Source organism: Protopterus annectens, chromosome 2.part0 (genome assembly GCF_019279795.1).
Source record: "Protopterus annectens isolate FY-2018-M chromosome 2.part0, PAN1.0, whole genome shotgun sequence".
Lineage (NCBI taxonomy): Eukaryota > Metazoa > Chordata > Ceratodontiformes > Protopteridae > Protopterus > Protopterus annectens.
Window position 1 is genome coordinate 34,588,876 of NC_056728.1, and position 25,290 is coordinate 34,614,165.

The following is a 25,290-nucleotide window of genomic DNA, read 5'->3' on the forward strand; positions in this document are numbered from 1 at the left end:
CTGTCTTTTACAGAACTGGTATATGCAATCATACAGGAGGGACCATGCAAGAATAAATACATACGTAAAAGGGAAAACAAAAATTAAGACTGAAACAGTTGCTTCTACAGTAAATTAAAATGTTCTCTAGCAAAATCAAAAGAACTTCATACTTCTCAAAATAAGCATCTTCAAAACTGCATTCAGTTTATAAAGAAAAGCTTTGGAAAAAGTAAAATAAATGCAAGACCCATAGACTTTATGATCACCTCTCATTAAAAAGACATCAGCCTGATGGATTGGGTCTATGTTAAATGTTCGAACATCCAAAATGTCGAACATTAAATGGTCGAGACCAAATGTCCGATATTTGGATGTTCGAACATCAAATAAATACTTTAACAGCATAGGCAGTGGGGCAAGTCCCCCTGCACCCCCTACTTAAATATACCAACTCCGAGACCGCACTTCAGTGCAGAAAAAGTGAAATTCTCCCTATCTGCACCGTACGGCGTCGATGTAAGTCTAACCTCGAACACTCAAAATTTCGAACATTTGGTCTTGACCATGTAACGTTCGAAATTTTGAGCATTCTAAGATTTGTCAAGTACCCGATGGATTATATATATATATATATATATATATATATATATATATATATATATATATATATATGGATCTACTATATTTGATTGAATTTCATTTGGTCGAAAATGATTTCAGGTAACCCACTTCACTGAAACCTCATTTGATTGAAAGCACATTTGGTCGAAAATGGTATTTAGCCCTTGCCCCACTGCAGTGCGACCCTGGAGTGAGAATATTCAGTAATGGGGATGTGGGGAGCACAACCCCCACATTTGGGGGTGTGGGTGGGCATAGCCCCCCACATAATTGCAGTTTATGCACTATTATATACATGTGTGTCCATTAAAAATACACTGAAACATATAACATCAGTAAAAATCGGTTGCAATATGTGGGGGGGCATCCCCCAATGTAGGGGCTGTGCCCCCCACACCCCCCTAACTTTATATTCTCACTCCAGGGTTGCACTACAGTGGGGCAGGGGCTATATTCCATTTTTGACCAAATGTGCTTTCAATTTTGACTAAAAGCAGTAGACCCATATATATATATATATATATATATATATATATATATATATATATATATGTTGTTGTGTCTTTCGGCTTTTCCCGGTTAGGGGTCGCCACAGCGGAACTCCAGTCCGCTAATGATTGGCAGTTGATTTTTACGTACCGAGTTGCCAGCCCTGACGCACAACCTTCAACGAAGGAACGCCCATTCATGCATGTCTCCATGCAGAAGACGCTCTAGCTGAGAGTCGAACCAGACAGCGTCTTACTGTGAGGCGACAACGCTACCGCAGCACCACCACCGTGAGACCCATATATATATATATATATATATATATATATATATATATATATATATATATATATGGGTCTACTTTGAAAGACCGACACGCCAGTTCACCGACACACAAATCACCGAGACCAGATAACCGACAACACCCATAACCGACAACGCAAAACACCGAACACCATTACACCGACACACCGAACGTAAACAACACATTACACTACATAGCATAGCCACTAGCCCTAACCCAAACCCTAACCCTAAGGTCCAACACTATCGCACACTCACCCTACCTGCACCCTAACCCTAACTCACTTAACCCACCCCTAACCCCAAGGTCCGACACTATCGCACACTTCACCTACCTGCACCCTAACCCTAACTCACTTAACCCACCCAAAAACATAAAGCCCGTCACTATCGCACACACCCTACCCGCACTCTAAACCTAACTCACTTAACCCGTCCCTAAACTACAGTCCCTCACTATCACACACTTACCTTACCCGAACCCTAACTCCGACACTAACACACACTCACCTTTCCCACAGCCTAACCCAAAATCCCACAATATCGCACACTTACCTGACCGCTCCTAACTCCATCACTGTCGCACACTTACCGAGTCGCGATCACACATTACCCTTGTCGGTCTTTCCGCTGTCGGCAAATCACCCTTTCGATAAACTTATCTGTCGGTCGTTTGGTCTTCGTTTTCCGCGTGTCGGGGAATCGTCGTTTCGGTCTTTTAAAGTAGACCCATATATATATATATATATATATATATATATATATATATATATATACACACACACACACACACACACACACACACACACACACACACACACACCCACATCCATCCATCCTCAACTCCTTTTCCCATTTTTCACATTTATACATTTATTTAACATTTGTTAATCGGGAAAGTCCGACTTGGAACAAGCCAATTTTCAGCGGAGGCCTGGGAAGAAACACTCCAAATGCATGTCTTTGTAACGTGGGAGAAAACCGGAGCACCCGGAGGAAACCCACATGAATGCAGGGAGGACATGCAGACTTTGCACAGAAGGCACCCCAGCCGAGAATCGAACCAGAGAACCTCTTGCTGTCAGGTGGCAATGCTACCGCTGTGTCACTTCAACAGTGATAATCATCTCGATCCAAGGCTGACACCACCTGGTGGCTAGCCCTTCAGTGGTAATTCATCCGTACCACTCATATAGATATATCTATATGTATATCTATATATCTATATCTACATACACATACACACACACATATACATATATATATATATATATATATATATATATATATATATATATATATATATATTTATATTATACGTGTATACTGTCTTCAAACAGACATTTCAGATGTTTTTCTTTTTCTTTTTTTCAGAAGAAACATAACTGTTTTATAAAAAGCCTAGGCAAGCCCTGTAAACCAGAACTGGGCTGAATGCAAAAATTGTCATCACACTATTAAAGAATCCCTAAAAATACATCAGTGCCAATCAACTAGCCAAAAATAATCTTAAAGAAGTACTCATGGAAACAAAGTAGAAATATAACACTTTGGAAATAAAATAGCATAAATAAACACTTAAGAAGCTGCTGATTGAAGGCCAGCTGTTTGGAAAAGTCCTGATACCAAAAGCTTTAGATTTCAATAGCAAGATTATTTTAAACATGCAGGCTTTTGAATTCAAATCTTTTCACTTCAAAATGCTTAGAACACAGCACGTTCAGTGGGAAAGCATTGATGTTTTGGTTACTGAATGGTGGGGCTAGAAGACTGACAGGACAATCCCCACAAGAAAGGAATAGTGTCAGTTAATCTATGATGAAGAGGATCCACTGATAACTACAAAAGATATGATCCTACGTCCATTCTAGCTAACTTTTTTTTTGCTTTAACAAGTGACACAAGAAACAGCCATTGCTTGATACTAAACTTTATCAATGTAACAAGTGCCACTTTTCACTTTTTTTATTTAATTTTTTCTACACAGTCAGTAGTTAATAGTCATTGCTGCCTCACACATTTTCACTGCTCATGATACATAGGTTCATAGGTTCATACTAGGCTATCTGCCCAAGGGCATTTATAAGCCTAGCCCATAGTTATGTGGCTTTCGCCACCCCTTTAGTTTGAATAAAAAAAAACTATGCATTTTTCTTTTCTCTCCTGTCAAGCAGTGACACTGAAGTAATCCCTGGGGTATATCTGCGATCTCCCATCCATTGGTCAAGATTCCTCAAAGACTTGGCCAGCCATTTTGACAACTGCTACAGCTATGGCACTTCTCTTTGCAAAGGTAGAAGACAAACTAGCATCTTTCAGTATTAAGGTATATCAGAAATACAGCTACCCTGCCAGAACACATTATGAATTTACTATTGCCTACTATACCCATAGCAAAATGCTTATTATAAACCTAAAACAGTTTCACTTTCAGAAGTCACCTCTGCAACAACAATACTGAAGACAATCAAAGATGTAGCTCTCAGACTCTTAACAATTTCAGCATCAGCTCACTTGCCATATGTTTGAACTGACAACACTTGTTGACAGTGAGTAAAAGCACTGCTTTAACTGCTTCATGAAATGCAAATTCAAAACTGCAGAGCCCCACTGGTTTTGGTCATGCTGATTTCAGCTAAGCATGGCTTAAAACAGCTTAACGTTGTGTCTTTCGGCTTTTCCCGGTTAGAGGTCACCACAGTGGAACTCCGGTCCGCTAATGATTGGCAGTAGATTTTTACGTGCCGAGTTGCCAGCTCTGACGCACAACCTTCAACGAAGGTACGCCCATTCACGCATGTCTCTACACAGAAGACACTCTAGCTGAGAATCGAACGGGACAATGTCTTACTGTGAGGCGACAACGCTACCACAGCACCACCACCACCGCAGTTGTGCTTAAAACAGTTTAATACTGTCTGAAAATCATAGTTCTTATGTGCTTTTTTTTTTACCAGCTTGTCCACTCTTTTCACTATTGAAACGGACAAGAATAACTTGTATTGTGTTACTACAGCTTAAATGGAATACAAAAGCTTCACAGTATGGGTGGGTGTGGGTTTGCCAATTTAAAACCTATTCATACTGTGCCACACTGAGAAAATGTAACTAATAATAAACTTTATTAAAACAAATCACTAGGCATCTTGGAAAGAGCGAGAGAATACTGATAAACATGACACTCATACCTGCAAAATGAAAAAAAGGGCACAAGAGATGAAATGCTTTCAGTTACACACTGTCCCTGTATCATCGGTGATAATGGATTTAGTAAAAGATATCCACTACTCAGCTACATTTTGAGTTCTATCAGAGTTGAAATTATATAAATTGTCACATTTTTTTTTTTGTGAAGCAACTGAAAAAATGGTCCCTAAACGCACCCAAGAAAGTTATCTTTACATAAGTAATTGCCAGTGTTCTACCACTGTCACATTTAACAACAAATTAAAAGATATATCCTTAGACTGTATAGAGCAAGAGACTAAATTTATGTTTTAGAGCTAGAATCTCAGACTGCACATTTGCAAAATTCTCACTATAATCTAAACACTCTAAACAATTTTTGTTAAAAGGGAGAGTGTGCTGTAAGCAATGGCACGGTATGAAAATGTCATACATGCAACACAGAAGAAAATAGATAATTTAAATTAGATTTTTACAGTGCATCAATCTTTCAATAAATTTTCAGTGTGCCTTGTTCTTTCACCATCTTGAATTCATTTTAATTTATAATTATTCTTCCAGCCTTCTCCTGAGGCAATGAACCTGCCACTTGTCCTCAAACACTACCACGCTTAAGAATATGTTATAAGGAAGTATTTATCAGATATATCTTTAGTAATTTCTAAGGGGAGTTTGAAACTAAAATAAATTCAGAAGGCCTTTTTTGTGTAGTTCTAATTTAACTGCATCAATATTTTGTAGCTGATAAAGCAAAATACAAGTAAAAATAAAAGTTAAAAAAGAGAAGTCACTGAAACAGAAGATGCAAACACTTTAATAAGGAGGGGATTAAAAAAAGCAAAGGAACCCTGATTTCTAACCATCTTTTTCTTCTGTGTGATGAAGCTTGGATGGATTTCTTCGGGCTGACCGCCATTTACCAAGACGCTTGAAGAAATTCTCCTCATCGTCCCTTCCATATTCCAGGCCTCCTTCTGACAGCTTCACAGCACTAGTAAATTTCACCTGCTCCGAAATTCATAAGTATAAAAACAAGATATAGTATATGTTTTAAAAGAGTAATTCCATGATTATAAAACTCAGTCACTCATTTTATGATCTAAAGCTACAGAATCAATGCTGTTCTTTTGGAAACAAAGTTATGTAGGAAACAATTTATAGAGCATCTCTGAACTTCAAATTTTTTTTTTATACGAAAAAAAAGTAGAAAACATGTTTTTGTGTTCACTGTGTCCTCATAAGATGCAAAAGATTTTGCTAAACCTGTTAAAGACTTTAACACAAAATTTTATTTACACGTATTAGTATATTCTCCTCTATGCCACCCATGAATGGGAATCAATATGTAGGCTGTAGGTCAGTGTGCAAGATGGTGAGTAAAGGACCAACTTTTCTATGTGGGAAGGATTCCTCTGCCACTACAGATATGACCCCCAGGTAGGTTGCTGGGATACAGCATGTCTGGCTGCTTTATTCTAAAGTAAGAATGTGAGAGGACAGACAGCACCATGGTACTGCACTGGTACTATAAAAGCATGTACAGTAGATATACACCACAGTCACCAGCTACACATGATGATTCTCAGGACTGTCATCCAAGGAGTCATTATGCTGACTATGATAAATGACAAACAGGGACACAGGATGGACTGACGGAGTTGATGCTAAATGCCAGTAGGCTGAAAAATAGACAAATACACCAAGGGATGTAAAACAATTGTCAATACAGTTTGATGTCCTGTTAGCCTTAGTATCACTTATTTTATGACATACTAGAGTTACTGCTGAAAAAATCTAATGGATTAACTAGATTTCCCAGTTAACAAATGTACAACATGATTCATCTACATCAGTCTGCAAATAATACATCATATGGAGACCAATGCATATAAATTAGTAAAAATAATGGAGCAAAGCTGAGTCAAATACATCAGCTACAAGAAGCTAAAGTCTCTGCAGTGCTATTTTAACTCTGTGCTGTCATTACTTCTGCTGTTTAATGTAAATATATAAGTTTTATGGCTCCTTTAATTACTGTAAAAGCCTTTCTTTTTGATTCACCATCCATAAAGCAGTAGCTTTGGTATAGCGTTATTCACAACACCAGCAATGTTTCATAAAAATTGATCATGCAAGTCCTGATTTAATGACTTTTTAATGACATCTGACTTTAACATGTTCCCCATATATATGTCTTATCACTCCTGTTTTAACCTTAATATAACATATATTTCCAATACAGTAATGCCCAAGTCAAAAACTGTAATAAGACAGGAAGCAACTGTACAAGAAAAATGGAACCAGCTTCATTTTCAGTGTCTGAGTACATTGAAGTATGCAAGTATAACAGCAGATCTTTAAGGAAATCTTACTGTAGCACTAAATCGTAGCATTTTTTTCCAACCTTGTGTGTCTTCTTTTCAGGCTAGAATTGTTCTCAGCAGCTGCTTTGCTGTTGGCACAGAGAGATAAACTCCTTGCTAAAACAAAGGCAACCGGAGTTTGATTAGCAGCTTGGGTAGTTGATGGCACACACAAAGAAGATGGCTATATCTATCATGGGGGGAGGGGGGTGTATGCTGGATGGAGATCTCCCTGAGTTCTTGCAGAGAATGGAGTTCATGTTAAGAAAAATCACCAGGATGGGCGTGTGGAAGGGCTAGAGGAAGGCAAATGTTAAGGGTCCAGGACAAGTACTTCTACAGTCACTCTTCACTCTTAGTCCAGCTGCACTACATCATCCAGCATGTTGAGACAGGTGATAAGACTTGGTATAGCTGACTAAAAAACACATATATGACATCTCCTGGTGCTGAGTCCTTACTCCCAATGGGAACTCTCATTTCCCAGGCATTATGAGTGAGCACTTTAAGGTTGATTCCCCAAGAAGGCAGGAGTCCACCTGTGCTAGGGTTCTACTGAAGAAAGCCTGAAAAGAGCAAAGGAGGGATCCAGGAGTATACAGGTCATGGAAACCAGGACAACAGCCTAAGAAGCAGAACTTGGTAGAGGGAGATTTTTTTTAAAACATCTTTAATAAACATGACATTAAAAAAGTGACACAAGTACATATACAGTAACATAAAAGAAAACAAACCACACTAACACTTCTTTTGTTATTTTCATGTAGTATACGTTTTAACAATTTTCATTTACTCCAACATTACACAAGTTGCTTAATTCCTGCCTTCACCTAAATACTAGTCCTCTTCTTTAGAACACTATTCTGCATGTACTGTTCCCACCCATTCAATTTACTTCTATTTCATTTACTTCTTCCATTTTCTAAAGATCCCACTTCCAGTTCTTTTATCTCTTTTGCAATATTCAGTATTTCAGTTACACATGGTTTAGATTTTGATTTCCAGTTTCTAGTAAAAGTTTTTTTTCTGTTTTTTTACGTATATATGTAATAAGAAACTGACTAATGCACTGGCAAAGCATGTCTTAGAAGCAGGAGACAACCATAGTTTTAAATTCTTACTGCTACAAAACATCTTAGAAAATGTAAGAGAAGGTGATGTGAGTAATGAAACAGAATGTGTGGAACTCAGGTGGATAATTGATTTTAAAGAGGTCAACCCCTCACTGGTTAGATCTGACCATAAACTAATCACTCTGGATATCCACATTCTGCTACCACCCCCAGTCAAAGAAACCACAGTGAAAAACTTCTCAAAAGCAAACTTCACATTACTTAAGACCGAGGTGGGAAGTTTCAAAGCCCCCATGCTAAAGTATAACGCTGTCCAAGCTGCAAAATCCTTTACTAATGCACTCTACGGGCACCTACAAGAATGCATGGATCGTGCTATCCCAAACAAAACCAAGAGTCACTCCTCCAAGAAAATTAAACCAGTCTGGTGGACCCCTGCCATAAACAAGCTATACAATAGAAGGAGGAAATTAGTACAGAAAAGAGTAAAATCCCAAGAAGGGAAAACATCCCTGATCAGTATCAGCAAGAAACTACGTTCCCTCATAAAATCATCTAAGGCTAGCTTTGAAAGAAAAATTGCCATGGACTCCAAAGATAACCACAAGGCAGTCTTTAGCTATAGGGTGGGAGGATGACATAATGGTTAAGGTGCTTACCTTAAAGACGCAAGGTGCAGGGTTTGATTCTCACATGGGGTAACTGGCTAGGCTTCAAATGGCCCAAAAGAGCAGTTAGCCTAGTTCTAACCTAACCTAATCTAATCTAATCATGTCAAGAATCTAAGTGGCAATTCTCATATCTGCTCAGAGTTAGTGCAGAATGGCACAAAATACAGTGAACCTGACTGATATAGTCAACATCCTGGCAGACAGGTTCAGTGCAAACTTCACCCCCCTCTCACCCCCAAAAGGGCCCATAACTATACCAGAAGAATGTAGTGCCCCTGAAATCACAGACACTCAGGTTAAAACAGCCCTCTCCAAAGCCAAAAACACAGCATCAATGGGACCGGACGGTGTCCCAGGCTGCGTCCTACATGAGCTCAAAGATGAACTAACCCCTCACCTAAACACACTGTTTAAACTCAGTCGCTCCACAGAGTGGCGCACAGCATTGGTTATTCCACTCCACAAAGGTAGAGCCACAATGGACCCCGGGAACTATCGCCCTGTAAGCCTGACTAGCTTGGTCTGCAAAGCTGTGGAGCGCATAATCGTGGATCTCATTAAAAGAGACATTGGAAACCTCCAAACACTGGACCCTACCCAGTTCGGCTTTGTTAAAGGCAGATCATGCCTCCTAAACCTGGTGGACTTCTTTGAGACAGTTACCAAGGCTATAGATGAGGGAAAGGTGGTCCACAAAGCCTACCTAGACCTTGCAAAGGCCTTCGACACCATTCCCCACTCAGGTATTATAGACAAGCTCACCAGCCTGAACATAAACCCCTACATCACGAGATGGGTTGCCAACTGGCTCACGGACAGAAGCCACATGATAAGAGTTGCGGGAACTAGGTCTGACTCTAAACTGGTTACAAGTGGCATTCCCCCGGGCTCAGTCCTAGGACCCCTCCTGTTCGGCATATACTTCTCAGAGGTACAGGCAAGCACAGGAGGACTATGGCTGACCAAATTCGCAGATGACTGCAAACTAGGGGCTACAATTGACTCTCCAGCTGACACAGACATCCTCCAAAAGGGTCTCACTGAGACAGATACCTGGTGTCAAAACCATGGCCTCAAGCTAAATGTCAAAAAGCGCATAGTCATCCCCTTTGGAAAAAACAAAGTACCCACAAACTACCACATAGGTGGCACCCTATGTGGTAGTATAACCCTAAATATGGAAGACGTAATAAGGGATCTGGGGACCCAAGTAAATAGTAACCTATCCTTTGATAATCACATTGCCAAAGTGGTTAGAAAATTCTTCTATGGTGCCCACCCAATCACAAAAGGGTTTGCATCCAAATCGAAAGAGGTCATTGGGCCCCTCTATGCATCACTCATCAGACCCATCATAGAGTACAATGCCCCATTTGGGATGTACCTTACAAGACACCTGCAACTACTGGAAAGACCACAGAAGTACCTCACCAAGAGGATCACTGGCCTCAAGCAGATGCCCTATGCAGCTCGACTGAAGAAACTCCAGCTGTACTCGGTTGCATACGGCCTACTTAGAGGTGATCTCTGCCTGACATACAAGGCCATGTCCAACCCAGAATTGATGGACATGCTACACCTAAAGAAAACCATATCCCCTCGAGCCACACACTCCAGGGATCTAAACCTCACCACAACAATAAATAGGATGTGCTGGAGGGAAAGATTCCTGTCCCAGAGACTTCCTATGCTCTGGAACAAGATTCCAATATACATTAGGCAGAGCTCCTCGCTAACCCTCTTCAAGAGAAACCTTGACAAGTGAATGGGAAACAGAAAGTTTACCCCAGGGATCACTTCAATGGCTCTGCTGGACAGAGGCACTGTGAACTAATCTAAGGGGGAGGCGAAAGCCATCACATTCCGGCTAGGCTTATAAGTGCCTTCAGGCAGATAGCCTAGTACCTACCTATGAACCTATATGCCCCTCCAGGTCTGAACAGTGCTGTCTCTTTAAAACCTGTTCTTAGGAAAAGGAATTTGCCTCATTAACTAAATTGGTATCATTGGCTGTAGTAATGTATAAATGCATCTTGATTAATTGTCTTTGTATTAAGGTCTGAGGAAGCAGGCAACTGCGAAAGCGCTTACCTATACTGTTTGTTTGTGGACTATTAAAGAATTTAAAGTGTTTTACCCTACTCTCAGCAACTGACAACTTTTTTTGCTGCAGCATATACTTTTTTTTTTTGGCTTGTCTGATTAACAGTGGCACTCTATATTTTTTACAATGTTTCCAATTACCTCTGTTTTCCATCACACCTCCAGAATTTACTATTTGCCTGAGGAAGAATTATCTGACATCTTAATGGGGGATAAACATATCTATGCAATACTCACAAGCAAAAATCCTAAACCATCTGGATTTTGTTGCATGCTGTATGTACAGATGTCTTCATTGTTCCTTTTTGTATTGCCTTTCCATTCTCTCTTCCTAATTTTTTCTAATCTCATTTGATTGATTCTAAGGGCTGTCATGCAATATTTCATATGCCCTACTAATTATCCATTTTTAAGACAGACTTCTGCTACTCAACAAAAACACTAATACAGCATGTCTTTCATTTAATAATCTCTTCTCCCTTTCTCTTCACCTATACTCTAGTTAAACAATGCCTGGTAGGGAAGGTAGTCCCTAAACTGCAGTCCAAAATTCTACTTAATCTCATCCTGCTATTACCTTTCTCGCTCTAGTGATTAGTTACCAAAACCTTAATTCCTTTCCTAATTTTCTCTACTAAATTCCAGCCCTCTATTATCTACTTTCTTTACTGCTACTTGCAGACTCTCCTATTGGTCAAATCTCCTTTATCCAATCCTATACTGGCTTACTAATTCTTAGAGTACTTTCTGTTACTTTATGAATATAATATTCCGAATGGTTGTTGTAATTCTTTTTAAGGACCTGCACCGCATTTGCCATTTACTTCTCAATCCTCCAATTTCACCATCATCCTTTTCCACTCTAACTTATAATCTTCTGCTTGTGATATGTATATCAGTCTTAACTGATTACCTCAAAAATATCTCTTCAAATCTGTTAATCCTAAACCATATTGTTCTATGGGGGAATCAATTTATCCCACGTAACTCTTGCCCTGATTCCCTCCCAAATAAAATCCTTCAGATCTTTTTTTTAATTATGCTCCACAAATTTTCCTCTGGTTGACAAAAATACACAGGACCTGTATATAAAATAAAAGGGGCTAGAAACACTTCAGCTGCAGGCATCTTACTATACATGCCCATAATCTAAAGCTTCAAGTTCCTCAAACTGTTTATTCTCCTTTGTTTAGTCTCCTCCCACAGATCCCTGCCACAATAGTATCCTTTTAATCCATACAATTAAATAATGCATCTTATTTTGCCCCCAAAAATATGGGCACTTGGGGGCTTTCTATCCGTTCCTATGAAGACTAATGCTGGTTTTGCATTCATGGAATCTTACTTGATATATGAAGCACTCATACTCAACCAACATTGCCAGGAACCTCCAAATCTTCAATCTCCCTTTAGACATCATAGGGAGTTATAAATGTAGTAAGCCACTGCTCCTACAAAAACATTATTACTATTATTATAACAGTAAGTGCAACTGTGCCACAGTTTAATGAAGCTTTATAATAAAGCTATGTTTATGCCTCACAGAAAGATGGAGGGAAGGTAGTTTTACTTTTACAGACTACTATGAATGGCCTGCCACTGCCACCAACCACCAATATGTGACTAGCACTGACGACAATTTGAATATCACCACTGTTACTAACTTGTTGTAGATAGCCCAGCACTGCCATCAATATGTGAGAGACAATGGACACCGATGAGAGTTTGAATCCCACCAAACCAACTAGTGAACCACTTGGGCATATGACAATGGCTATAGTTCTGGAATCCACTCCATTTCCCAACTAGGTCTGATGACTACTAGAAGGATGATCTCTAGAGACACATCAATGGCATCCACCAGATTAAAATAAGAAAAGTGTAGCAGTCTAATTCAATACCCAATTCACCAAATACCACTTGGCCCCAACAGCTTAAAGGGAGCATGCACTGTTGTCCTGGGTGTACACTTCCAACATTCACACCCCCACTAGGACAGCACTCAGATCAATTACAGAGTTGAGTTCTTGGCCTAGCACCTCAGGCTTCTTTCTCACTACTATCTCTCTGTGAACCACAGTGTCTTCCATTGTCACTTGCCCATGGTAAATGCTTTGCAAGCAAATGATTTACACCCCTCAAGCAAACACACACACACACACACACACACACACACACACACACACACACACACACACACACACACACACACACACCTAATATTTTCCAGGATAAGCCAGCAGAATTCAACCATTCCTCAAAAATTTCTTCCTGCAACAGTAATATTGTCACCACTCTAAATATAGCCAGAGACACACCAGACCAGCTAAATGACCACTTTTGATTTGTCCAAATATAAATTATAAAAATGAATGTCTTTCAGTGGTAGTATGCTTGAGCAGTCTATTTGGAGGTGGAAACAGTACATACCAACTTAGGGTACTAAACAATAACACCTTCTTGCCAGATAATAAATAGTAACTCAAAAATGCTACAATAATAAGATCTTAAAAGTTAATAAATTTTTAGTTAAGCAATAAAGACAGCACTGATGGAAATGAAATATGTAGAGGTCAAAACATTGACAGAGAATATAAAAATAACAATCAGCTGTATAGACAGATACAGAAAAATCTGATCTACAGCTAAATGTCTTAGCTGCTTCTATAACTGAAGAAATGCTGGCCATAACTATTCACCAACCAATCACACAAAGGCAAGACAAGACCCTGGTCTCATTACATGTGCACATGTGCACGCACAAACGCATGCACAAAAGCATGCACACATCTGCTCATCTCCTATTCCACAGAACTCAAGGATCATCAACTCGCATACTTTCCTTCCCCTCAGAAAAAGGTAAAATTATATCACATGAGATTACTAAGTTTATTTCATACTCAGAGAAAAAAATAGCTAAAAGTAAATAAAATACATCAATTAACTGTTTGCATTGTAATGACCGCCCCATTTTACAGTTCTGGCCAGATACTTCTTTGAAGTATCACTTTAATTGCATTTTATGTCACATGTTTTTCCAGATTTCACCCTTGTATGACTTAATATTCACGCAACTGAGTCCTTCCTGACAACTTGCAGAAAGTTACACTCATAACTCTCAACCTTCCATCTCCAAAATGAGGAACACTAACCCTCAAAATGTGGAACAAATGGGCAAAATGTGGAACATGTACTAACTGCTTACCAACAACTTCAACTGGGAAGGTCATAAGATGGTTAATATCTGCTGCTTTTACTTATAAAAAAGATATTTTAATGAATTAATATGATTCATTTCTATTTACCATGAATATCAGTTAAAAAAATAAAAATTCCTAACACTGAATGTGTGACAGACCCTTTCAATGTGGAACTTTGAGGAACATGAACTTTTTAAGACCCCAAATGTGGTTCGTTCCTCGTAATGAAGGACACTTGAGAGGTATGGTTACACTTTACATTTCAAATACAAGTTCCATGCATTTTTTTCCTTTCATCTACTTTCTCCACGTTTACTTTTGCCTCAGATACAGTCTGCAATTAAGGAAGAGGAACAGCCCACACTAGAAGAAGCAAGACCAGCACTAAGGAAAATGAATCAAGGGAAAGCAGCAGGTTCAGGTGAGTTCACTGCAGATATGAACAAAATGTTAGATGAGATAGGAAGAAATGGCTCCTGAAGGTACTCATAGTGATATGAAGATAATGGTGTACCCCAGATGACTGGAGAATAAGCATTCTAGTGTCAGTGTACAAGAACAAAGGGGGCATCCACAACTATGGGCAGTGCAGAGGTATCAGTCTCCTGTTGCATTGCATGAAAGTTCTAGAAAGGGTGATCGATGAATATGCAGAATATTCTAAAGTAAGATGGGAGAACAGCAGTTTGGGTTCCGATCAAGATGTAAAACATCTGACCTGATGTCCGCAGTAAGACAGATAGTTAAGAAGCTAGAAATGAGGAAAGAGTCCAAATTGACCTTCCTAGACTTGGAGAAAGAATATGACAAAGTCCCTTAGAATGCTGATTTGTGAAGTCCTTTGGTGGTTCGAAGTTCCAGAAACATTGGTAGAATTAGTGCAGCCTATGTACAGGGACAGAATAGTTGTGTAAGAACTTACCATAATGACAGAAGTCCTTCTCTTCTCTGTTGCAGTATTCTTTACATGAGGGAGTTGCCTGCCTAGGCCACTCGACATCGGCCAGTATACCAAAGTCTTTTACCACTGTGTGATGTGCGGTACATCTGACATAGGCTGTTATTGAAAGTAGGCCATAAAAGTGAAGTACGCATGTGTCATCCTCAGAACTGAAGCCCCAGGTGGAGAGACAGTCCAATGGATAGAGAGTTAGTACATTCAAGAACAGAAAGAAGCGGGGAAGGAGGGTGGGATAGAATACTGCAACACAGAAGAGAAGGACATCTGTTGTTATGTTAAGTTCTTCCACAACTATTCTCTGTCCTTCAGTTCATCTGTTGCAATATTCTTTACATCAGGGAGAATGCTAAAGTGCATGTAGAAAGGGAGGTATTAGCAGAAGAACTTTCCAGGAAACCATGAAGAATGGCCCTAGCAAACCCACCCCTGGATCTAGAAATAGAATCTAGCTTGTAGTGTTTGGTGAAGGTGTGGATAGAGGTCCAAGTAGCTGCATCTGGAATAGAGTTGGTGTCTAGTCCCTTCAGGAAAGCCCCCAGAGGAGGACAATGCTCTTGTAGAGTGAGCCTTCATCAAGCAGGGAAGGGATTTTCCATGGTAGGCATAGCAAAAACAGATGGATTTGGAGATCCATATGGAGATGGTCTGTTTGGATACAGGCAATCCCAGAGCCCTGTGGTGGAATGACACATATAACTGGTCCAATTTTCTAAAAGGGTTAGTTTTGAAGGTGAAATCTGAGTTGTCTATGCACATCAAGTGTGTGTAGGATCCTCTCACTATTGTTTTCAGAAAAGGGGAAAGGTTTGCAAGTGAATGGACTGGTTTAAGGACAACTCATTAACTACTTTGAGCATAAAGGAAGGGTTGGTGAGAAGAGAAACCTTGTCTTTGTGGAAGGCCAAGAAGTGGGGACAAGCCATCAGGGCCTGGAGTTCAGAGACCCATCTGGCAGACATTATAGCCACCAGGAGGACAGTTTTTCAGGTGCAGTGGTTGAGGGTACTAAAGGGGGGTTAGTTTTCTCTAGCACAAAGTTAAGATCCTGGGAAGGGGGGCACACAGGTCTCATGGGAGGTCTAATGTGGAGGATGCCTTTGAGAAACTGTTTGTCTTCAAATATGGAAGCTAACGGATGTGAGAGGGGCACACATGCAGAGATACCTGATAGATATGCTTTTATTGAAGAGTAAGCTAAGCCAGCATTGAGAAACTGACACAGAAATGAAAGAACCTGAGGGAGATCCATTGCTAGTGGGTCCAGGTTTATAGCAAGACACCAAATAGAAAATCTCTTCCATTTGGACAGGTAAGATTTCCTCATACTGGGTTTTCTGGCCTTCTGCAGGAATTTGAGCATGTCCTCAGACACAAGATGTCTAAAGGGTATCAGGGCTCTATCACCCACAGGGTCAGTTGAAAAGTTTCCAGGGTTGGGTGGATGAGAGAGCCCTTGTTCTGTGTGTGTAAGTCCACTCTGTGAGGTAACGTGTGATGACTGCCCTTGGCTAGGTGCAGAAGAAGGGGAAACTAGTGCTGTCTTGGCCAATAGGCAGTCATCAGCAGGATTTTCAGTCTGTTCTGTTGAATCTTCGGCTGGATATTCGGAATGCATGGTAGGGGAGGGAATGCAAACAGAAAGTTCCCCTTCCATGAAATTGACAGGGCGTCCACTTTCCATGCCTGAGGATGTTGTTCTCTGGCACAAAATTTTGAAAGTTGTTTGTTCAGAAGAGAGGCAAACAAGTCTATCTGAGGAATACCCCACTGGTGGACTATGTCCAGGAATGCATCCTTAGGAAGCATCCTTTCATGGGCCTGTGTTGTAGATCTGCTTAGTGCGTCTGCCACAGAGTTCTAGCTGGAAGGGCTGTAGACTGTCTGTAGAGAAATCTGAAGTTGGCGTGCTAGTTCCCAAACTTATAAGGCTAATCTGCACAGGAGGTAGGATATTGCCCCACCCCCTGCATGTTTACATACTACAGAACAGTCATATGATCTGTGTAGATCCACAGCCGTCCTGGCCTGAGGAGGGTCTGGAAGAACTGAACAGCTAGAATCAAAGCCTTCATCTCTTTTACATTTATATGGTCCCTTCCCTGAGAGGGGGTCCATTGTCCATGAACAGTGTGTGTGCTCAGGGCACACACACTGTTCATGGACAGTGTGTGTGCCCAGAGCTGCCCCCAACCTGTATCTGAAGCATCTGTGTAGAGGTACTGAGGTGAGGCAACTGGTGAATGGGGAGTCCTGGGTTTATGGACATTTGCTGTATCCACCACTGGAGCTCCTTCTTGAGGCAAGGTAGTAGTGGGATAGGAAATTTCAGAGGGTGGGTATGTTGTATCCACTCGGATTTCAGGAACCACTGAAATTTCCTCATGTGAAGCCTTGCCAGGAGTAGCAGTGCCAGGTGGAAGCCATCAGTTCTAGGATTCTGAGAAACTGTCTTGCTGACAACTGATTTAGGGGAAGGATCTCTGAGAAGGTTTGACAGAGTTCCTGAGCCTTTTGGGTGGGAGAGACACTATCATTTTGTCTGTTTGTAATCTGCACACCAGAAAGATATGATCTTGAGATGGGATGAGGGTAGATTTCTGGCAGCTGATTGTGAACCATAGGCTTTGTAGGATGGCAATGGCTGAGTGGATGTTGCTCACCAGGCCTGGAACAGGAGATTGTCCAGGTAAGGGAAGATCTGAATGCCTTGGAGACTGCAGAAAGTGACCACTGGAGCTAAACATTTTGTGAAAACTCTTGGGGCTGTAGAAATACCAAAAGGCAAAGACAAGAATTAAAAGGGCCAGGATCTCACAGAGAAACATAGAAATGTCCTGTATTTGGGATGAATGGGAATATGCAGGTAGGCATCTTAGATGTCTATGGATGCAAGGAAGGTGTGTGGGAGGATCAGAGGAAACAGGGTCTGAAGAGGTAGCATTCTGAAGGAAGGTACCTTTAGAAAGGTGTTGAGAAAAGAAAGGTCTAGGATGGGTCACCACTGCTCTTCCTTTCTGGGAACCAGAAACATGCGGGAATAGAAGCCTGTTCATTTTGAGGGGTGGGCACTGACTGTACTGTACCTTGATCTAACAGGTTTTCCAATATCTGTGGGAAAAGAGGTACTTGATCTGTTGGAATTTGAGGGATACCACTGAAGGGGGGTACAGTGTGCCAAATGATAAAGTATCCATGAGGACCTAGGAGTCTTACGTTATGGATTCCCAGGTGGGAAGGGACAGGGGTAAGTGTAGGTAAAGGGGAGTGTTGCAAGGAAATCATGAGGAGTCAGGAGGAAGAGCCTGTTCTATCAGGAAAGGGCTTTGCTAGCCACATAAGAAGAGGCTAAAGATGTTGAGAAGTGATATGTTTCTTGCTCCCCTTGGAGGGCTTGGGTTGGGGGGATCCGAGATTGCCTGAGGATGAAGACTTATTTCCCAGGAAAGTTCCTGTGAGATTTATAAATCAGATAGACCAGAATATGTTTGAGGTCTTTTAAATCCTTGCTTTTTTCTTGCAGAGACTTGAAAAGTTCAGCAGATGGTTTACTAAACAAGGCCAAGTTGTCAAGGGGAGCATTCATGAGCTTCGCCTTGATGTCCTCAGGAAGGGGTTGAAGCCTCAACCAGGCAAACCTTAATGCTAAGGATAAAGTTGCAGCTCTGGAGGTCACCTCAACTGCATCATAGCTGCAATTGATAAAGTACTGGGCCACCGATATGCAGCAATAAGGTAAGATGGCAAGACTTTATTCTCTTTATTCTTTGAGTCTGGCATGTCAGATGCTGTTTTGGACAACTGAGTCACGACTTCTATGGAATATTTAGTCATTTTGGTTTGGTCGTCTGCTACAGGGGCTTTACAAAGGAAATTACAGTCCTGAGGCACTTTATAATATCTATCTGGCTTCTTAGGGGCCGGAGGCTGTAAGTCAGGATGCAGGGACATGGAGGCAAAGGCATCCAGAAAGGCAGGGATAGCAGAAGGACTAGGGGTCTCCACCTGGAGGAGGTTGCAGTACCTCTTTTGTACCTCTGACATTTGAGAGCTCTCTCATTTAAAGTGGTCTCAAACTTTTAAAAGGGTTTCTCCAGACAAAATCTCCTCCAAGGGGAGTCCATCCCATTACAGTCTTCCTCTGGGGAAGCATAGTCCAATGGGGAAGGAATTTGAGAAGAGTAAGCTACAGAATCACTGTCCTCATCAGAGTAGGAATCTTCCTCTGAGGTAGCTTGAGATCCGACCCTTTTTTGGGGGGAGGTAGGCCATGAAACAGGAGGGGGAGGGGAACCGGAGGTAGGCCTCAAGGCCATGAAGACCCTGAACAAACCCTGGACAAAATTTTCCCACTCTTTCTGAGGGTCTGGAGGAAGTAAGCAATGTTTGATTTTCTGCTTTTTCTTAGCAGGAGTGTCCATCCGATGTAAAGTGGGAGGACCAGACATATGCCTACACGCTAGTAAATCCGAGTCGACATCTTCTCTCACTAGAATCTGCATGACTCCTCTTGGGCCTTTCAACATGATGAGCCTTGGTTTCCCCTGGACATCAGGACATGATGTTTGTGGGGCCTGTCTGGACGTGCTAGCATTCAGTTTTAAAGTGGCCTGTAAAACCAGCTCAGCCTGAGGATCTGGATCTGAAATGGAGCGTGTCTTTGTGTTATCATGCACTTTGGGAGACATGTCTGCAGGGAGAGGCGCAGCTTCAGGCCTAGGTCTTTTGGCCTTCTGCTTGGCAGGCTCAGTCGTCAGGCCTGCGGAACCCTCCACAGTGCTCTCAGCTAAGATTTTCAAGCGTTGGTTCTCAAAATAAATCATGAGGGATGAAAGTCGGCTACGAAGGGACTTAGGCATGAACAACTGACAAACAGAACATGGTCGTGGTGGTGCCCGAGAAAAAAAGGCAGTGGGAGTGGCTATCCTTGTGTGGAATCTGCCTTCCACAATCACACTTCCCTTTCTTAGGACATCAACTCTCAACCAATAAAAAACAGTAGCAAAAGACACAAAAAAGTTCCCCAATGGGGCACTTCTCTTTAATGAAGAAAAGAAATTCCAGCAGCAGAGCGACATCGAGGACTTGCGATCCGAGTGGCAGCAAAGAAGTTCTGAGGATGGTGTGTGCATAAGTCACTTTTATGGCCTATGTCCAACAACTGCTTACGTCAGACGTGCCGCACACCACACGGTAGTAAAAGACTTTGGTATACTGGCCAATGTCAGGTCACCTGGGCAGGCAACTCCCTTATGTAAAGAATACTGCAACAGTTGAATAGAAGGACATCCAATGACCCATGTAATAGTGTTTGTTCTCACAGAGGGCTTCCCACTGGGAGATGATGTGCAGCAGGGTACAGCTCTGAGCCCATTGCTGTTCATACTGGTAATGGACTACATTAGCAAACTGGTTGGAAGGGACAGACCAACAAAGCTGCTGTATGCAGATGATGTGGCATTATGGGCAGACTGATCAAGAACTTCAGCAAAGGATAGGGGAATGGAATACGAAGCTGAAGGCACATGGAAAGTGAGTACAGAAAAGGCAGCTGTAATGGCAGTAAATGGGGGAAATCAGATGAAGCTGAAAATTGAGAAAGAAGGGAAAGAGTGGAACAGGTTCAAAGCTTTCCAGTATCTGGGAGTGGTGGTGGAGAAGAAGGGAAATCTGAATGAAGAAGACAAAGCTAGAATTAGAGGGGCTACAGCCAACTGTGATAAAGTGGCAGGTGCTGTGTATGACATAAGAATACCAAAGAAGCTGAAAAGTAAGGCATACAAAACAGTGGTGTGATCAGTGCTAATGTATGGTACAGAAATGTGGGCAGCAAAAGCACAGCAGTTGAGGAAGTTAGAGGTGATGGAGATGACCTGTCTGAGACAGGTGGTAGGATGCATACTGTTGGCCAGACAAAGAAATAAGGACATCTGAGCAGAAGCCAAAGCAGCTCCAATTATAGAGAAAGTCAAAGAAAACAAGATTATGGTGGTTTGGGCACATGTACAGAAAAGCAGAGGACAATCTGGTAATGAAGATTTGGGACAGACAGGAAGAATGCAACAGATGGATGGATTGCGTGACAGAAGACCTGCAACAGTCAGGAGTGGCTGGCAACAAAGGTAGGAGAGTGGTATTCACATAAAACAGATGGCAACAGTTGACATGACACTCTAACCCCTTGTAAAAAAATGAGGAAAAGGGGATTGACGTTGATGATCTACTTTATCCACATTCCCAGAAAACGATTGCCAAGTTACATACTTTTCCTATTCCTTACAAATATGTTACCAATATGAAATGAAACAAAAAAAATACATCCCATTTTTAAATCACTTTTTTTAACCTGTATACCTACACAGCTGTACTACCTTCTTTGGAGAGAATAACTAACAATAAATCATAACATTTCAGTACATTTCCAAGACATTATTTTTTTTCGGGTATAGTTCCTCTTGGTGGGCTTAATTGCAGAACCATGAACTTTGAATCAAACATAATTTAAATACTGTAATAACTTTGGTACAAACAATGCAGAAAATCTAGACCTTCTGACATACTTCAAGAAGACACTCTCTTTTGCCTTCATATGTGGAGCTACACAATTAAGCCTTTCAGTTTCCTTTAAGATATTTTAACCTGAAGCTACTAAAAATCAATCTGCATCTATGCAGACAAAGTCAAGAGTATGAGAAACAGATGTACTACCTTTCATTATAATGCTATTAGAAACTTGCAAATAAGTAATGGCCATTGTGAAAAGAAAACACCCTCTAACAACAAAGAATACCATTATTATGTTGGGCATTAGAAAGTCACCAAAATTAAAAGGGGAGTTTTTAAAATTAAATTGGCCTTGTCCTGTTTTCTTTGAATATTATTACCTTGAGAATTAAAGGAAATTAAGGCAGGCATACAAGAAATAAAGATTTTTGTCTTGATTGTTCTGATAAATGAAAAATAGATCCACTTCTGGGAGACCTCACATCTGGATAGTACGCTGAAATATTTGAGGATTTATGTTCCATTAGAGAGTCAATATTTTTTTTCAGCTTAAAGCATCAGCTAGTTGAATTTCTAAACTTGGAATACAGACTGGCAGTTGCTGAATGTTGTACTGCAAGCCCCATTCCCAATTTTCAATTGTATATTTGCAGAGCTGAAAGCATCTGGTTCCTTTTTGTTAATATATGTATCCCAATACTGCTTTAAAGGTGTCCTGGCTGTGAAATATTTTGGCAAACTGTCAGCATACTGTATGCCGCTATCACCTCTTTCAGGCACACATTAAAGAAAGTGTAGTTGTGTAAGTAAACTTACCATAACAGTAGATGTTCGAATGATCACTACTGCAGTTACCTTAGCTACATGGGTTATTTCCTACCAAGAATATAACAGCCATCCAGCTACCAAAGCTTCAGGGCACGTTCCACGTGCTAAAACCATTAGGCAGCTCAAGCAAGCTGCCTATAAAGACAGGTTTGAGTGCTAAGCCCTTCAGACCTTTCATGCCATCTGAGACATGGAAAAGGAACCGTAAGAGAATGTATCTACTACACACACACACACACACACACATATATATATATCTATATATATATATATATATATATATATATATATATATATATATATATATATATATATATATATATATATATATATATATATGTATGTAACAAGTAAAACCACACTCCAAAGAAATGACACCAAGAACAATAAAAACCTCGTATGGCTGAAAATGCAGCACTCAATATAGGCAAAAGTCACACAATTAGCATCCACTCTGTTTTATAACCGCTTTCATCAGAAAGACTTCATCAGAATACATTTTCAGCCTAAAAAACACTCATTTTAAATAACACTTCAATTGCAATCAATTTATACTTAACAGCACTAAAACATTTAAAGTGACCCACTAAAATTTTTTTAACATATACTCAACTATTCCTTAAAAAACATTTAATGTTAACAGCATCGTTAAGTCTGGAATTTCTATCAGCTCTTAACTTGATCTGCTATAATGTTTCTCTCTGTTCCAAAACAGTTTTAAGATCTCCCCCTCTTAAATCTAAGTGCCCTTGTTCTCTTACTCATTCTAACAACCACCTGGTTGTCATCCCTATGTAAAAAGCTGAACAACCTGAACATACACTAATATATACTACACCCCTAGTCTGACAACTAAACCTTTCCGTTAAAGTAATGGTATAAACTGGATCATTTAACATGATAAAGGGTCCTTCCAACATGTAGCGACACATGTGACAGTGTCCATATTTAAACATGACTTTTTGTTTACTAGTATTATTACAACTAATAACCTTGGTGTTATCTTTCTGCAGAAGATTCTTTAAATTATACCTATTAGTGTAAACAAACTTGGGAATACTTCCCACTGTATTGTACAATTCTTTATCCCCTTGTAAAACTTTCCAGTTGTTTATTATAATGGAGTGAATGCTTCCACCATCAATGGTCATATCTAGACTAAGGGCCAACCTTCTATCCATAGATCTACTACAGTCAGTATTAATATTCCTGTCCTTATTACTAATTAAAGCTTGCCTTAAGATAGGAGGAAAAAAGGCCTGTCTTTTTTTCTAATTTTGTCCTCAATCTGCTTCAAAGACTTCTCATCATAACCTCTACTAATAAATAGTTTGGTAATGAATTTAAATTCTTCATCTACCATGAGATTATCGATGGTCATATGGCTGGCCCTAATATATTGTCCCCTGGGCAAATTTCCTTTCATAAACAAAGGATGATTACTATTATAATGCAGGCAGCTGTTAGTAAAATTAACTTTTACTATCAAATTCCAACCTACTATCACTCAATATTAACGTAGCATCCAAAAAATTCACCACTTGAACAACCTCTCCTAATGTAAGACAGACCTCTCACTTAATTCTTTAAAAAGGTTTTCACGATCTACCTGACTACCTTCTAATATAAAGAACAGGTCATCAACAAAGCACCTGTAGAAGCACACCTTGAAAGAATCCTGCACAAGCTTCAGAACTGTGTACTCCCACCATCTTAAAATGATGTTGGCAAAGTAAGGTGTGGTTGGGGAACCCATAGCCACACCTCTGAGTTGTTTGTAAAATTGCCTGTTAAATCCAAAGTAATTATTGTCTAATAAAACATCAATCAAACTGCAGTAAAAATTAATTTGTTCGGTATTAATATTAGTAAATCTAGACAAAAACATCCTAACATATTTTATTCCATCCTCATGTGGAATAGCTGTAAACAGTGAACAAACATTGATGGTGCACATAATATAGGTTCCAGATCTATACTGATACACCTGGCTGAATTCATGGAATCGATTCAAAAAAAATCCCAAGAATCTAAAACAAATGACTCCAAATTTCTAATTAAACGATTTAAGACACAATCAATTAATAAAAAAATCCCTTCCATGATGTAGTTGGGAGTAGAGACAATTGGCCGAAAGGGGGGATTGGTCACACACTTGTGTAGTTTTGGAATCCCAATTAATATTCCTAACCTGGGATTATCAATATTACAAAAGTTGTATGTGGCTTCATCAATACTGTTTTCTAACAAGCTGTTAAATAAAAATGCACACACCTGTTTATAACAATTGTTGATACTACTACCATCTACTTGACAATATTAATTTATGTTTTTCAACATGATTTCCATGTGCTCTACATACCTATCCCCGTTCATTAGGACCAACCCTCCCCCTTTATCAGCATTCATAATCCTTAAATTGTTGTGATCAACAATTTCCTTGATAGCTTGTTTCTCATCAAGGGATAAATTAAAATATTTGGTGTCCAATGGTTTCTTTTTCAACAAACTCCTAATGTAATCTTCACACATGGTTTCAAACACCTTTAATGTGTGACATAATGGTGGATTAAAAGTCAATGGCTTAATTAACTTTGACATTTTCGCTATCTTGACATCGTTCAGAATATAGTTCAAATTTAATTTCCGTACAAACTTTTTTAATTCAATAATCGTTTTACATACATCTGCCCTAGGAGCAGGCACAAACCAAAGTCCCAATTTAAGAACTTTTTGGTGATGTGAATTAAGTTCAAAAGAAGACAGGTTCAATATTCTAGTTTCATACCTCTTTAATTGTCCAGAGACATACTGGATTTCACTCTCCCTCACAGCCTCAATGACTATATTCTTTCCATTCTTGCTGGAAATGGGTTGAAAAAAGCAGACTTGGTTTTTGGACGAGCTCCTTTAGCATCAAAACGAGAAATTTCACTAACAAGTGAACGTGGAACATTGGAGCCATGCTCTGGATGTTGCCTATGCATGTCTCGTACTTCTGTAGTATCA

General features: G+C 40.1%; 1 protein-coding gene across 1 annotated transcript in view; it reads right to left on the reverse strand.

The window, feature by feature from the left end:
• UNC80 (unc-80 homolog, NALCN channel complex subunit) overlaps nucleotides 1–25,290 on the reverse strand; it is a 5,631,640-nt gene that overhangs the window by 3,217,909 nt on the left and 2,388,441 nt on the right. Inside the window, exon 20 of the mRNA XM_044060513.1 lies at nucleotides 5,442–5,586. Coding sequence (XP_043916448.1) covers nucleotides 5,442–5,586 — 145 coding nt within the window. The remainder of the gene's footprint in view (nucleotides 1–5,441; nucleotides 5,587–25,290) is intronic.